Source organism: Musa acuminata, chromosome BXJ3-4, assembly GCF_036884655.1.
Source record: "Musa acuminata AAA Group cultivar baxijiao chromosome BXJ3-4, Cavendish_Baxijiao_AAA, whole genome shotgun sequence".
Taxonomy (NCBI): domain Eukaryota; kingdom Viridiplantae; phylum Streptophyta; class Magnoliopsida; order Zingiberales; family Musaceae; genus Musa; species Musa acuminata.
Genome location: NC_088352.1, coordinates 47,362,503 through 47,377,747, shown reverse-complemented (window position 1 = coordinate 47,377,747; position 15,245 = coordinate 47,362,503). Strand labels below are relative to the sequence as shown.

The window sequence follows — 15,245 nt, the reverse complement described above, 5'->3', positions numbered from 1 at the left end:
CGCGGATCGGACGGCTGGTATCGCTTCATCGTAAGCCAGTTCGTACCGCCAGCGTCAGATCTTCGCCGAAACGTGTCACGAATCCGCTTCTTTAAACCCGCGCTGCCTCGAGATCTCTCTCTCTCTCTCTCTCTCTCTCTCTTTCTTTCTTTTGTGGCGAAGCGGAGCGGAGATAGAAGGAAAGCGGCCGAAGAAATCCCCCGTTTGCTGGACCGTCGGCGGAGACGGAGGAAGAGCGGAAGGGCACCCCCCCCTCGCCTCGCCCCTTTATTCTTCTTCTTCTACAAGTCGAATCCCGGCCCCTAGCGCGGTCTCGCTCCAAGTGGTAGCTCCTCGGATCGACCGCTTGGTTCATCTTTGGATCCAGGGCTTACAGATCCGCCCCCTTGCATGCGCCGCGATGGCTTCTTTGTACCCTGGTCATGTCGGTGCCGTCCAGGTAATCGAATCTGCGGAGTATATCTGCTTCAAGCAACATCTTCGCCTGATTTTTTTGCTCCTTTTGTTGTGGTTGATTTTACCCCCTTTTTGTTGGGATTCGTGCAGGTCGGTGCTTATTTCTTGGAGCAATACTATCGGATTCTTCAGCAGCAGCCGGAACTAGTTCATCAGTTCTACACGGACGTGAGCTCTATGGCGCGATTTGATGGGACTGCGACGGAAACAGCTACGGGGATGGTGGTATTGTTCATCATATCAGATTCTTTTCCCCCTTCGATCTTTTTGATGGAATTCTATTTCTCCATATTTTTGCTTTCCAAAATCCTTAGACATCTCTTTGCCACAGAGTAATGAAATAAATATTGAGTAAGATTTTTCAATGGTTAGAAGAATATAATGTATTATATTTTTATGATATACGAGTTAATCGTTTTGTTGCCTATGTCCAGAACAACGTTCCTTGAAAAATGATGATCCACAACTTTTGTGCTTTTGGATGAGAATGCCTGTATTTTCTTTAGCTGTTCCACGTTTTGACAGTTTTTATGTTGTTTACTAACCCATGCTATTCAACTAAGAACACCGAAATCCTTTTTGTACTTCAAATCAAGGGAGATTCGGTCCTAGTTGGTTTTAGGTTGTCACTGATGAGTGTTGACATAATGGGTTTCTTTCATATGAAATGGAGTTAATTTACTTTGACTCTATACCACCTATTTTTGTTTCCACTGGTCTGTAAACCGGAATCATGTTAATTATTATGAGGTTTGCTGGTAATTTTGCTCTTAGAAATCTTTGTATCATATTCCTTCTATGGAATTATAAAATTATGAAATGATATGTCACCGATCTTCAACTTTTTTTCTTTGATATTCTTTTAACCGGCGAGGTCATAGTTATGCACTACCTAAAATATCCTAACATTTTGCAGCAAATCCATCATCTAGTTATGTGCCTGAATTTTAATGGGATTGAGATTAAATCAGCTCAATCTTTGGAGTCTTGGAATGGTGGAGTTTTGGTGATGGTTTCTGGTTATGTGCAGCTGAAAGAGTATAGTGTCAGGAGGAAATTTGTGGAAACATTTTTTCTTGCTCCTCAGGAGAAAGGGTACTTTGTTCTCAACGACATTTTTCACTTACTTGAGGAGGAACATATTCATCAGCACCCAACAGTCATCTTGGCTCATAGCAATCTTGACACCAACTTAAATGCACCCAGTTCTGTACCTGAAACAGGTAATGATTACTGTGGAAAATGTAGAGACCAACCCTATTTGTCAGGGATATTTGTTGCTAGTAGATGTTTGACATGTTCTTCTGTACTTTGAAATCTAATTTGCTGCCTTGTCATTACTTTATCTTTGGAGCATGTTGAAGAAATGAAAGGAGGTAGGGATGTATTTGTCCATGTTTATGAACTATCGCATGATTCATATCATATGGTACTACTTGAGAGACTTTCTAATCAATGTACCTACCTTTTCACATAAAATTTTAAATAAAATTAAAACAAAAGTTATTACAATTTTGAAAATGATTGGAACTCTTTGTGAATATTCAGCTTAGTTACTGCCTCTAGAATTCTTACTAAGTTATCTTTATAAGTTAAGCTTACAGATTTTTTTTCGTTATCATGTACAATAAAATCGTTTCGAAGGAAAATTGTGCGAAATTAAATAGAAAGGTGGTGCTGCTACATGTTTCCTTGTGTGCTACTTTGCTTTTCATTTTAGAAGATTTTTATGACACATACTTATAAATTGACATAGTGACTTGGAATAGACAAAAGGAATACAAAATGATATCTGTTATCTCTGTTAAAGTGAATGTTATCATGCAAAAAACAAAGGAAGTACGTTTTATATATAAGAGTTCACCATTTTATTTCTGTTTGTTTTCCTTCATTCTTTTGAATTTAAAATTTTTTGGTCAGTTTGGTCCCACTAGTCTCTATCATGTCACTGCTGGTCAGTTCTGATCTTGATTCTGTTCATGCCAAGTCGCCAAGTAAATGTATACAAGACCCATGTCTTCCAAATGAACATTACTTGCCCACCCTAGAACCAAACACACCAAGTTTTTTTATACTTGATATGTTTAATTAGTGAAGCAGTGATTTAAAAAGCGCTAGGCGCCAAGGTCCAAAAACGCCCGAGGCGCTAGGCGCTCGCCCGAGCGAAACGAGGCGCTAAAATATTAAAATATATAATATAATTAATAAATATAATTATTTAACAGTATTAAAATCAAAATAATATATTATTAATCTAATAAATACAAATACATTACTATTACTAGTATACTGTTAACAGTATACTTTCGAAAGAGGAGAAGGAAGATGAGTGTAAGGGAAGATCGAGGGTGCAGCGACAACAATAAAAGTGAGCAACGACAGCGAGCAGCAGCAGCGGCGAGCAACGGCAGCGGGAGCGGCGAGCAAGGTTAGGGTTGGGCAGCAGCAGCTGATATCGGTGCTTTAGTTGGTTTGATTGAACCAACTCAAGCACCGGAGACCGAACCAAACCTAAAACGTTGGTTCGGTCGCCTGGTTTAACCTAGGCGCTCGCCCGAAGCGCCCGGCGCTTGGGCTCGGGCGAGCACCCAGGCGGCGCCTCTTTGAAGCGTGCCGCCTGGAAGTGAAGCGAGGCGCTCGGGCCTCGCCTCGCCTCGCTCGAGCGCCTATTGAATCACTGTAGTGAAGTACATAGTTGTCATCAAGTTTGTTTGTCGCTTGTTCACCATATGTCCTAAGAAGTAAAGGCATTGTTGTATCTTGGGTGTCCTATGTTTATTGGTGCTTTATAAGTGTACTATACGAAACAAATGAGCTGCTGTCGTCAGGTCATCTTGATAAAATGTATGTCATTTTGGTCTGTTTCCTCTGTTTTTAAGAGTAAGTTATAGTCTGATTGGAGTAATGTACCTTTATTTGTTATATCATCTCACACTTGTATTTTTTGGAAGAAGTTGCTGCATGTAGGCTACTTCCTTCTAGGAGTGGGGTACTACTGCATCTTCCAGTTTGATGTCTCTGTTTATTAGTCTGTTCACTTTTATTTCTTGTATGGCTTATATAGGATTGCTGAGGCCACTTTTGGCAATTTGTTAAATGTTAACAATATGAACAAGGAGTGAGAAACTTCTCTCAGGCCCAATTTATCATGATAGAACAATTTTTTAATATTCTGAAAGCCTATAGTGGTCTTTTTTGAGGGCATGAAAAGGTGACCTTGATAGCTGGACACCTAATTTCTTTCTTGTAATCTTAAGCCTGACTTTGTTGATTATTTCGGCAGTTTCTGACTACATTCTGGAAGAACAACTTCAGTCTCGGGATTTGGTGCCCTCATTGGAAGAAAATGACACAGTTGAGAAGTATAGCATACCTGAGGCACTGCAGCAACTTCCAGAATCTGATGAAAGAGTAGACGAGTCTCCTGTTGAAGATGCTGCTTCATATCCAAGTGCCTTGGATACTGCAAGAGATCCACCCCTTGCCACTCCAGAGGAACCTGTTGAGGAGCCAACTCGGCAGACCTATGCATCCATTGTATGTTGAATTATACATTTCCCACAGGTATTTCATAGCAAATTAATGTTGTTTGTATCACAGCTTCGTTCTAAAGGCCAATCTGGACAACCTATGCCACATACAACATCTTTATCGAAGCCCAGTCAGGTGGCCTCAGAATGGGCTCCTTCCTTGCAGCCAACTTCTCAACGACCACAGCCTGCCTTGGTTTCTGAAAGGTCCGTCTCAGAGGCAGCTGAGGAGGCTCCATTAGTTGAAGATGAAGGTTTTTTTCCTTTCTTCGCTTTTATATATTTGTACAGTATGTTTTTTGAACAATCCAGCATATTGCTACTCCAAGAAATTAAAAGGTCATCCCTCTAATAGAAAATTAGGCTTCACAATCTCATATGACTGAGTTTCTTAGTAATTACTTCTTGTGATCTAGTAATGTTTGTGCAATTTTTGATCTGGACCCAACTATTAAGATATCTATCATCTTCCTAATACCTCAAATTTCATTAATTTTAACTCCAGTGAGAATTTGAATTTGCATATCAATCTCAAACAACCAATTGGTTTTGCATATTTCAAGAAATTAAACGGTCATCCCTCTAATAGAAAATTAGGCTTTGTAATCTCATATGGCTGAGTTTCTTAGTAATTACTTTTAGTCACCTAGTAACATTTTTGCAATCTTTGATCTGGATACAACTATTAAGGTATTATCTTCCTAATACTTCAAATTTCTTTACTTTTAAATCTAGTGAGAATTTGAATTTGCATATCGATTCCAAGCAACCAATTGGTTCTTTATTACATTAGCATATATTTTTTGTAGTTTTGTTGTTTCTTTTTTGTTTGTTCTTTATGGTTTTACACTATTCTGTTCTATCAGAAGATTCCTCCTGCTTTCTTAAAACTGCTTTTAGTGTTCTCTTTTATCTTTGTTCTCAGGTGAAGCAAGATCAGTTTATGTGGGAAATCTCTCTTCATCTATTTCAGTTGTGGACCTTGAGCAAGTCTTTAAGAACTTTGGTAGACTAAGGCCTGATGGTGTTTCTATTAGGAGCCGCAAGGTAAATCTCATAGAACCTTGTTGTACTATTTTAAACATATTAACATAGGTTGGAATGTTTGCCTCAGTTGTCTAGTTCATGTGAATTTGCAGGAGTCTGATGTTTTCTATGCCTTCATTGAGTACGAAGATGCCATTGGTGTACATAATGCACTTAAGGTTTGTCCTCTTCCAATAGCTCTAAATCTGAATCAGTGTCAGATACATTCTAGATAACTCTGGATCAAATTATCATTGTATATGTTTTTAACTAAATGCTGATTGATGTGTGTTTGTTTGTCCTTGTTTCTTATTTGTAATCAGATGAATTCTTTGATCGTGTTCTGATAAAATTTGTGCTTGTTCGGTAATTGATGCTAGTTCATTTTCCTTGACTGCTCTATTTTACAAAATCGAGTCCGTTACTTAATTTGGTCAATGTTGGACAGTTGAGTTTTCTTCTGCAAACAACTATTGTGTTCATGTTGTTGTCTCTTTTGACCTCTTTGTAACTTAAGACAGGTTCTTTTATGCATAAGACAATCATCAACTTTCTGAACCTCGAATCTCTGAAGCATCTTTCAGATCTGCGTATCTTACAGAATCATTGTTGACGTGCAGGCATCTCCAATACAGTTGAATGGGCGGCTGATTCATGTTGAGGGGAGAAGACCGAACAGTGGGGCTTTACGAGGAAGTAAGTCATGTCTTGTATAATTTTTCGTCAACTGTTGACACTATAATTTTCAATCGTTATGCTAAACATTTTTCAGTATTGATTTCTATATATATTGATTTGTTTAATAGAATATATGTGACCAAAAACCTTTTAGCAGAATGTGAACTCACGAAGCATTTTATAGCTTTTTTTTGTCCTGTAGAACTAATTTAAGTTGGAGTCACACTTGAACTTCAGTGATGTCATAGTTCAAACTCTTATAAACCTTTTCTCATCATTCCAGATCATAAGCATTGATTTTTTAAGATGGGGCATCGTATGTTGTACTCCGTGACTGTCATTTCTAGTGCAATTTGGCATATGACGATGTGTACAGGCGAAGAAGTGGCAAAGTCAATAATCAAGTGAGTCTAGATAACATTGTACAGGCGAAGTCACTAATCAAGTTAGTCTAGATAACAATCAGTGCCTATGCCTCAATCCTGAATGTAATGTGTGTCTAGGGCTTGTTTGTCTGCTTCAAGTAGATTGCCGCCTAGCCTAATTCAATAACATTCGCTTTTCTTTCCTTTCGCCTTAACTGAACAAGCAATGGATCGAGTAATAACAGACTCCATTAGCGCTTAATTATACTAAGCTTGTTTGTTACGAGATAAAAAGAAAGCAACATGGAATATTCAAACTTATCGGGAAGTGAAGCATGAAATATGCATGGACCTTGGCAGATATAGTGGATTGTCGAATCAACCTTGCCTTTTATGATTTTATCACTTTGTTGTGTTTTACATAGAAAGTTGTGGTTGATAAGAAGTAGATCAAGAGGGGAAAATTTTGGATGCCTGTTTGGATACCTGGTGATTTATTCAGACATCTGGAGGTGGCAACTAACAATGCTGGATAGATTCCTACTCTGATCCTTCATACTCACCAGAAAACTGAATATTTGAAGTTTATGGTGTGAGCAGAAAACAAAAGAGGTGGCAAACTAACAATGCGGCATATCTGCATTTCTCTCTTGTGTCTTTCTTGTCTTACCTCTTGCTTTTGCTACCTTTCTTATCTATCCTCTGGATCTTGATGGTCACTAATCTAGACCCTGATGTAGAATTCACGAGTGTGTCTGGCTCCGTCGGTGCTTCCTCAAGAGAAAGAAGGCACGTTGTGCTGTTAATCCTAATTTTTCATTAATATTCTTAATTGTCATATATTTGTGAAATTACAGATACTGACATATAAGTACATAAGATATTGTTTTTTTTTTATATAACCATATGCAGTCTCATAGAAAATGCCTAAGTCCAAAACTGCTTATTTTTTTGATATTCAATATTATTGTTTGTGTTTGCAATATACAATTAGAGATGCAACCTGTGAATGTCTAAACAGCATAAATAAATGCCTGACAATTTTCTAGTATATTTTTCATAAATAATCAGCTCATCCATTTTGGCAACTATATCTGTTCCTACTTCCCCAGCATTGGCAATGGGGTTCCCTTGTTTGTATCGATTCCAGAAAAAAATATTTGAGGTGGTAAGACAAGTTAGTTTTCATCTTTTCAATCTTTTTCTTCAGAAAGGGGCAGAGGAAGAGGAGGATACCCATCCGAGACCTCAAGGGGGCGTTTTGGTGGCCGGATGTTTGGTCGGGGCAGCAGGCAAGACAGCAACGAGAGGGATTATAACAGCCGAACGAGGGGAAATGGCTACCCCCAGCGAGTTCAAGAAAGGGGATTTTAGATGCTGCAGCTAGCTCTAAAGCACTAGCACAATCAATGGGAAGCCTCAATAGACTCCCATTGTGTGGGAAATATTAACATCTCCTTTTCGAGGTGTTTTCCTACCATAAATCTGAAATTAGTTCTATACTTTTTCTCCGATTGGCAATTTATGATTCCTATTCCATGGAGTGAGTGCCCTTTTGATAAACTTGCAATCAGGAGCATCATGAAGAGGTTTTTGTGTCTCTCTAGTCTCTCTCTAATTCTCTCTTAGCGAGTATCTTTTGGAGTTACAGGGTAGTTTAATACCATAGGTTGTCAGAGTCTCTATGTTACATTACCCATAAAAGCAGTTTCAATTGCTACAGCCGCATCTCGTCTTTGCCACTCGCATCATTCTTTGAACTCAGTTTTGTGACCAATTCCTCATTTAATGTTTCATATGTTCAAATCTTTCCCTAGGAAAAATAATATATACCGAGGCATATAAAGATCTTTGTACATTTGCTTATTTTTCGTTCTAACATCTGCAGCTTAATGTTACAATCGTGCAAATACATATCGCATGCATGTCACTTCTTTGTGGTAATTATTCTTCTTCTGTGTGGTAAATGAGATGATCCTCTAACATTAACATGTAGTTTCTGAACTCTTTATTTTACATTAATTTGTATGGTAAATTTGATTTGAGCCTACGCATCCATAAATCGCACTCGGAGAAGGATCAATGCATTAGAACTCTTGCCTACCGACGAGAAATAAAATAAAGCAATAAAAGCACTCTGTAATACCACCTTCACCGAATCAAGACCGATGAGGAAGAAAGAATAAGAAAAGATACAGCAACAACAAAAGGAATCCATGTGCACGCACGCACGCACCACTTGGTAGTTTATAGCCCTCGACCAACCGGTGCATGACCAAAGTAAGAAAAGTTGTGTTCCACTTCCACAGCAAAACAACTCTCAAAGAATCTCACAAAGAGAAGGAGGAAGGCTTGCGGAAAGGCCATTAGAGCTGCTTGTGGATGGCCAAAAGTGACGACGACGCACCAACGTGATTACTTTTATCCAACCATACCACCTCCGGTTTTTCATAGTTATTATATGATTTTTTAGCTTACCACATATCTTGCAAAATCTTTATAAATTATACGCATCACCATATTAATCTCTATGAGTTTACTGATAATTGACTGTTAATATTGATGCCTTTCCAAAACTTGTTATGATTATAAAGACATCAAGGGGTTTTTTGTTTTTTTGGATGCAGAAAAATATATTTTTAAGTCATATTTTAATTAATATATATTATCTTAATCGCTGGAGGGATCTATCCGTTATATCGAAATTTGTAAGGGTCGATACGTAAAATAAAAAAGCCTAATGCGTTCCCCCGCAGGGGGCCATGTGCAAAACTCAAAACCCCGATGGACTGCAGCGAATAAATCTTATAGGGGGCTATCAGAGAAAAGTGAAACGAAAAGGGGTCTATTAGGAAAATAGAACCTGCATGGGGGTTGTATTTAAGAAGCAAAATTCCCAATCTGTCCTCCGTTTCATCTCATTAACCTAATAATTGGCCGCCTTCGTGAGCTGAGACGCGAATCCACATCTGCCCTTCCCTCGGATCGCACCAGTATGTTCTCGCGTCTGCCGATCGACGGTGGACTCCGCCTCAGCTTCCTCCGTTCACTAGAATTCGCCTTGACCTCCCCTTTTCTTATAGACGTCGATAGGTGAGAATTCCCGGAGATCAAATCCGAGCGGGGCTTCCCCCCTTTGGAGTGATTCGGTCGTGGCCCGGAGAACTTTTTCCCAAGTTGCTCGCTTTTTGGATAAGAATATCGAGAGGTCTGTTGTGGTTTTCTTGTTTCTTGTTCTCTTCGGTATGGGAATAAAGCTGCCACCTTGATCTCGGCTCATCTTTTCCTTTTCGTCCGTTTTCAATCGATAGGATATAAAAATCCCACCTTGCTGAGTTTGGGTGTCGATCCTCTGGTATCGCACGCATGTCTTTGAAGTTCTTCATTACTTTTTTTTTTTTCTCACCTCTCTCTGTGGTTTTTGTGGAGTGAGGGAATCAGCATGGTTTTGCTGCTTCATTTTCTTTGATTGAATTGAAATATATATGGGATGACAACTAAAAAGAAATTTTGTTTCTTGTTTTTTGTTGGAGTCTATCCCTAGGTAAGGATAAGGATACAGAATCACAGTTTTGATGTCTGAACTTATTTTTCCTGTGAAGTTGAGCAAATACTCGTTTGATCGTCCGCTATGCCACTGATAGGTCCAGGGAAAGGGAGTATAATATCTATTCTTATTTCTAAAAATCTTTTGTCTTGGGATCCTCATAAGCGCTTTCTGAAGATGCTTTTTTGTGTATAAGGGTGCTGTTACCTTTCTCTGTTCTTGTTTTAAGAGTCGATGTTGAGTTCAATAATTGATACTCCTCGTAGATCTTCCCCCATATCATGAATTTCTTGAGGGAGTCGGAATCCTCTATTCTTATACCTGTAGCTAGGCTTTTTCTTGTTCTTTTTGCATGCTGAAATTGTTTTCTTCTGCAGTAATGGTCAGATATATCAATCATGTTTCTTCAATTTCAATTATGTTTGAGCTCTTGTTCATTCATAGGCTGTTGGTTCTCATGGTATATCTCTTAGGTCTTGCGTGAGGAATACTGTGTATTGCAACAGAAGTAAATTTGTGACTTAGAGGTGTAATTGTGGTAGATCTTCTTGTAGATACCTTCTGAGTTCTGATATTATTGTATATTCTAGTTCTTAGTTGCTTTTTCTTTTCCAGTTTGAAGTTCTCTTGAACCGTACAAATCTTTTAAATTCTCCAAATTGCTAAAGTAGGGAAATTGAACAGAAATCTTCACGGACGTGGAGAATATTTGATCGATTGTTGTTGTGCATAAAATTGTCCAAAACTTAAATCTACTCTGAACATACTGGGTGTCTTTCTTGCAATTCAAATAGATCATGGTATCTAAAACCATTGGCATTTGTGTATAATCTAAAATGTCCAACGTGACATTTCTCAGAAGATCACAGATGTCACCAGATTACCGAGAAATTAGTTAAGTTGATATTTAGTGCAAGTATTTTATACATTTATGTAACTACGAACACATTTATGTGCGGTGAACTTACTGCAACGACACAATTCAGAAGGTCTACTTGTTGGTATTTTCTGGAGATGTAGGTATTTACCTCAACTTGAGTCCAAATAAAACTGAGATGAAGCCAATTTCATTGGTAAAAAGAGTAAATTTTTGGCATCTGATAAAAGTATCACACTTTAAGCATATGATGCATAATTTTTACTACCAGAGTAGTCTAGAGTTTAAGAGCTATGACCTGTAGATATGCCTTGTCAATTTATTGTCACTTAACTCTGCAAAGGTCATTTCACCAATCTCTAAACCAAATTTCATTCATGTCACCTAAGGTCTCCAATTCAAGTACCAAATAGTAACATGTTTGCATTACATGTGGACTTACTTGATTCACAATGTTTTTTAAAGTGTTTTATTTCTTCCTGATAATGTATTGTAATTTTTAAATGGCTTATAAAGTAAAGTTATCATCATTTATTATTTTAGATGATGATTGTTTTACAGAGAGAAGCAGTTATCCTTCTTTTTATGTTATGTTGACATGACACTTGTCACTTTATTCATGTTCCACCTAGGTTTCTGGATTTAATGGCTTGGCACATGGAAGTTAGTTCCAAAGTTATTTTAATATAATTCTAGCAATGTGTTTTTGTAGGTGAAAAATCTATTGGCAATGAATGCATAGAAAGAAATGGAAACACATTCAGCTTTACCAGTGGGGAATCTGAATATGCAGCAATTCTGTAATTCTGGGAGCTCTGGAGTTATGTCATCATCTCTGCCTGTTCTACCAAACACCTTGGAGGAGAAATTCCCTGAACTACCAGATCCCCAACATGTTCCACTGGAGAGGGAAATACAAAGAAATCCTTTGCCTTCCCAGAGACCTTTGTTTTCATCACCTTCTGGATTTTCTCCAGATCTTAGTTTCTCTTCAACTCTCGCCCATGAGAGGCATACCAACAATACTCCATTCGTCAGTCGATCACTGAATGCTGGAGTTTCTTTGCCTTCAACCTATTTGTCAAATATGGAAATATTTCAAGTGCCAAATAATTTCCCCAAAGGTCCAACCGAAATAACCTGGTGTCCGGATTCAGTTCAAGGCATGTTAAATTGTTCAGATGGTGTAATTATGGGGAACAATCAAATACAAAATAGCTCAAATAAGGTTTCTAATGACCTTAATAAGCAAAATGAATGGTGGAGTGATATAATGAATGTGGATTGGAAGGATCTTTTTGATGATACAACTATCTCTGAATCTCAACCGAAGGTAATTGAACTATCTACAGGTACTTGTAGAATGCTGAAGAAAGGATTAGTTTCTTCTCTCTTTCATATTGTCCATTAGAGTTTACATTTGTTGCAACAAATGTAGTATGTTAAATCACACATGGTCCTTGCCTGTTGTCTTTCGGATTACAAGATAATCTTGTGCTTCTCGACACTTGAGTCACAAGACCTTTATTTGAAAAAGAAATCAGTGTTATCAACTTCTAGTATTTGAAATGATCATATCATATAATTCTTGAACTATCTGGTATTTAACAGTCTAAGACAGTCCCTATATATTACATAAGCATTATATGATTTAGGTGTATAATTATCTTCATTGTGGTGCATGAATTTTCCCATAGCCAATTCATTCTGTAATTAGATATTTTAAAATTGCAACTGGTTTATATGATTTCTGATTGTCTATAGGTTGTTTGCCCACCTGCCCAATCCTCCTCTAATATTTCAATGCAGCAGCCGCAAACAGATCAGTCTGTTCCATGCCATTCTGGTGAGGTTTGTGCTGTCACTGGTGCATCGTCTTCTGCCACTACTGCTGCAGCCAAGCCACGGATGAGGTGGACTCCAGAGCTTCATGAATGCTTCATAAATGCTGTCAACCAGCTCGGTGGTAGTGAAAGTACGTTATATCTTGTGTGTTCCTCCTTTCTATTCTTGCTGGCTTGCTGAGTTTCCTGTGTTCACTCTCAGGAGTTTTCTGTATTCACTCTTAATTGTCTTTTTACCTTCAGAAGCTACTCCTAAAGGTGTACTGAATATCATGAAAGTGGAAGGATTGACAATATACCATGTGAAAAGTCATCTACAGGTCTAGCTATTTGTCTCCTTTTGGATTCTCTTCACTTGTATAATGTGTCCTTGTATGATCATTAATAGGTCCTTTTTTTTTTTTTTCTCCAGAAATATAGGACTGCACGTTATAAGCCAGACTCATTAGAAGGTCTGTCAAAGTTGGTTATAATTTTTGAACTAAAACTTTAATATGTTTATTTTGTTACTGTTTTCTGAAGCATATTCTTTAAGCAATTTCTTCTTTCTCTAATGACACAAATACTCCTGAAAGATGTTCTCCTTAGCTTGCTATATGTAATTTGTTGCCCTTGTACCTTCTATAATGCATTTCAATTCCTTAGGTGGAATCTATTTGCTATAATTATAAGCTATAGTAAACATCATGTGGGCTTTGTGTCTTTTTTTGTTAATGTTATTTCTTGATGCATCAGGGATGTCAGAAAAGACGGCCACTCAGAGTGAGGAATTACCTTCTCTAGATCTAAAGACGTGAGTTAACTTTTGCCAAATAATGGATCCTTTGTTTCTGTAGCTCTTCTGTTGTCGGATGCTGCCTTGTGGGAGAAAAGAATTGAATTTTAAGAAGTAAATAACCATCTGCTTTCGGAAGAAATCACGATCTTCTGGTTGTATTTAATGGAAGTTTTGGGAATAATCCACTGCTGTGTTGTTGATTAAACATGAATCCTTCATCTTGTCTCTGACATCTTGATGTTTCAGCATAGTGCCTGAGCAATCACTTAACAACCATGATAGGTTGGCTATATGTTGACCGTTATGTTTCAAAATTCATTCTTTGCTTGGTGCTCTGTTGGGTAATGCCGTTGTGGTTCTATGTTAGCTTTTAGTACCAAATTAAAATTTCTTTATTGTTAGTTATTTATATTATAGATCCTTTTCAGTTTCTTGACTCTTGTGTTTCATTAGCAACTAAACTGGAATGTGCATCACAGCCTCCTTTCTTTTCATTCTGTGCTGTCATTCCTAGTCAATAGGTATAAGCTTCTACAGTTAATCATTGATCCTGCATTCCATTTTTTATAACAGAGGCATTGATTTCACTGAAGCATTACGACTCCAGATGGAAGTTCAGAAGCGACTTCATGAACAACTTGAGGTTTGTTTTTGTGGGTCTGTTATAGGCATGCTTTAGCTTGTTGCTTTGCTGTACTTGTGAATATTCTGAAATTTCAACTCTATTTATTTAATTTGTTTTTCATACCTGTAATAGAATTTAGGACTCTGTAATTTGGCTTATCAATATTTTCTCTTGGACATGTTTTGCATGATTATAGATTTGTTGGGATAATTGAACATACTGTTTCCTTGTTTCTTATCTTTTTCTTATCAGTATTTTGTAGTCCTTCCAGGAGTGCTGCAACATACATAGCAATGACTAGCACTGACAAAAGCAACTATAACAACATACTACTGCAATGACTGCTTCTGCTGTATATTTATATATATATATATATATATATATATATATATATATATATATATATAGTTTAAGTTTGTTTTTAATTGTTAAACTAAAGGGCAGTAGAGATCGGTTTCTTAAATTATTGTGCAGCTTTCCAAATCTGAACTGTTCCTTCGAATCAAATTTATATTTTAAATTGTCTGTATTATTTCATCGGCATTTTATCATGCACCATGTCCATTAGAGGCACGATATGAACTTTAGGCTGAGGAGCACCCTTTTTGATGACATGCTATTAATTAATACACTTGCTTCTACTGGTCATTGCTTGTAGAATGTAGACATCTGGGCAAGTTACCTCCAGTTTTGTAAGTCTGACCTTTTTTTGTCCAAAGGCAAAATAGATTGTATTAAAATCTACAAATCCGACTTGATGACCACTAATTGTTTGTCATTCTTACAGCTTATTCTCTCCTTTTCTTTCACAGATTCAGAGAAATCTGCAGCTGAGAATTGAAGAGCAAGGGAAATACTTGCAAATGATGTTTGAGAAGCAATACAAGTCAACCATGGACAAGACCCATTGTTCTTCCACTGTAGAAAAACCAACAACCATATCTTCCGATCAAACACATTCTACTGCTAAGATTGATCTCCCAGAAGCACGAAATAGTTCCACTGATTCAAAAATAACAGAGGGCTTTAGGCAAGTCAGTAACAAGTGGAAGATGTCTGAAGTTGAACCTTCCAATGAGAAGGAAACAGATGCTCTTACTAGTTCCCTTCCACCAAGCAAGCACTCGAGAATAAATGACGAGGACTCGTGAATTCCAATCTCAGCATTGCACTGACTAATGTTACAACACCGGTAGCTGTCGATATGAACATCATTATTGCAATAAAAAGTTTCCAGTACAAATGGGAGGTTATTTGGGAGGAGACACTTCTAGCAGTAGTAGCAGGTTTAGTAACTTGTTTCATATCTATGTTAGGTATGAATCATAGGGTGCAGTCTTTAAGAAAATTCCTATTAGAAGGAAGTGGAGAAGTGATGTCTCTGAACAACAAAGTTAATAAAAAAAGACCTTGATATTTTATGGCTTTATTTTCCCTTGTGTGGCTTATGTTTGAACACACAAAGAAAGAAATTTCTGTATTTGCTTATTTCTCAAAAAATTATTTAATTCTCTTCAAA

The 15,245-nt window shown here is 37.5% G+C and overlaps 2 protein-coding genes across 8 annotated transcripts; both read left to right on the top strand.

The window, feature by feature from the left end:
- The first annotated feature begins 130 nt into the window (after positions 1-130).
- On the top strand, positions 131-7,777 carry LOC103982358 (nuclear transport factor 2). Of its 2 annotated transcripts, none has more exons than XM_009399271.3 (9): positions 131-439; positions 547-681; positions 1,487-1,679; positions 3,740-3,993; positions 4,057-4,240; positions 4,912-5,033; positions 5,126-5,191; positions 5,633-5,708; positions 7,266-7,777. In XM_009399271.3, the coding sequence occupies exons 1-9, from the start codon at positions 401-403 to the stop codon at positions 7,427-7,429; spliced, it is 1,233 nt and encodes a 410-aa protein (XP_009397546.2). In that variant the 5' UTR covers positions 131-400; the 3' UTR covers positions 7,430-7,777. The 2 variants fall into 2 exon arrangements, with proteins under 2 accessions (XP_009397546.2, XP_009397545.2); XM_009399270.3 differs by having other exon boundaries at positions 132-439; positions 1,373-1,679.
- A 1,206-nt stretch (positions 7,778-8,983) lies between these two features.
- On the top strand, positions 8,984-15,155 carry LOC135636679 (protein PHOSPHATE STARVATION RESPONSE 2-like). 6 transcript variants are annotated; one of them, XM_065148569.1, is made up of 8 exons: positions 8,984-9,263; positions 11,192-11,812; positions 12,289-12,454; positions 12,567-12,643; positions 12,736-12,775; positions 13,059-13,116; positions 13,675-13,744; positions 14,539-15,155. In XM_065148569.1, exons 2-8 carry the CDS (start codon positions 11,228-11,230, stop codon positions 14,875-14,877), a joined length of 1,335 nt encoding a protein of 444 aa, XP_065004641.1. In that variant the 5' UTR covers positions 8,984-9,263; positions 11,192-11,227; the 3' UTR covers positions 14,878-15,155. The 6 variants fall into 6 exon arrangements, with proteins under 6 accessions (XP_065004641.1, XP_065004642.1, XP_065004639.1 ...); XM_065148567.1 differs by having other exon boundaries at positions 8,986-9,148; positions 12,244-12,454; XM_065148565.1 differs by having other exon boundaries at positions 8,986-9,263; positions 12,244-12,454.
- The last annotated feature ends 90 nt before the right edge of the window (positions 15,156-15,245 follow it).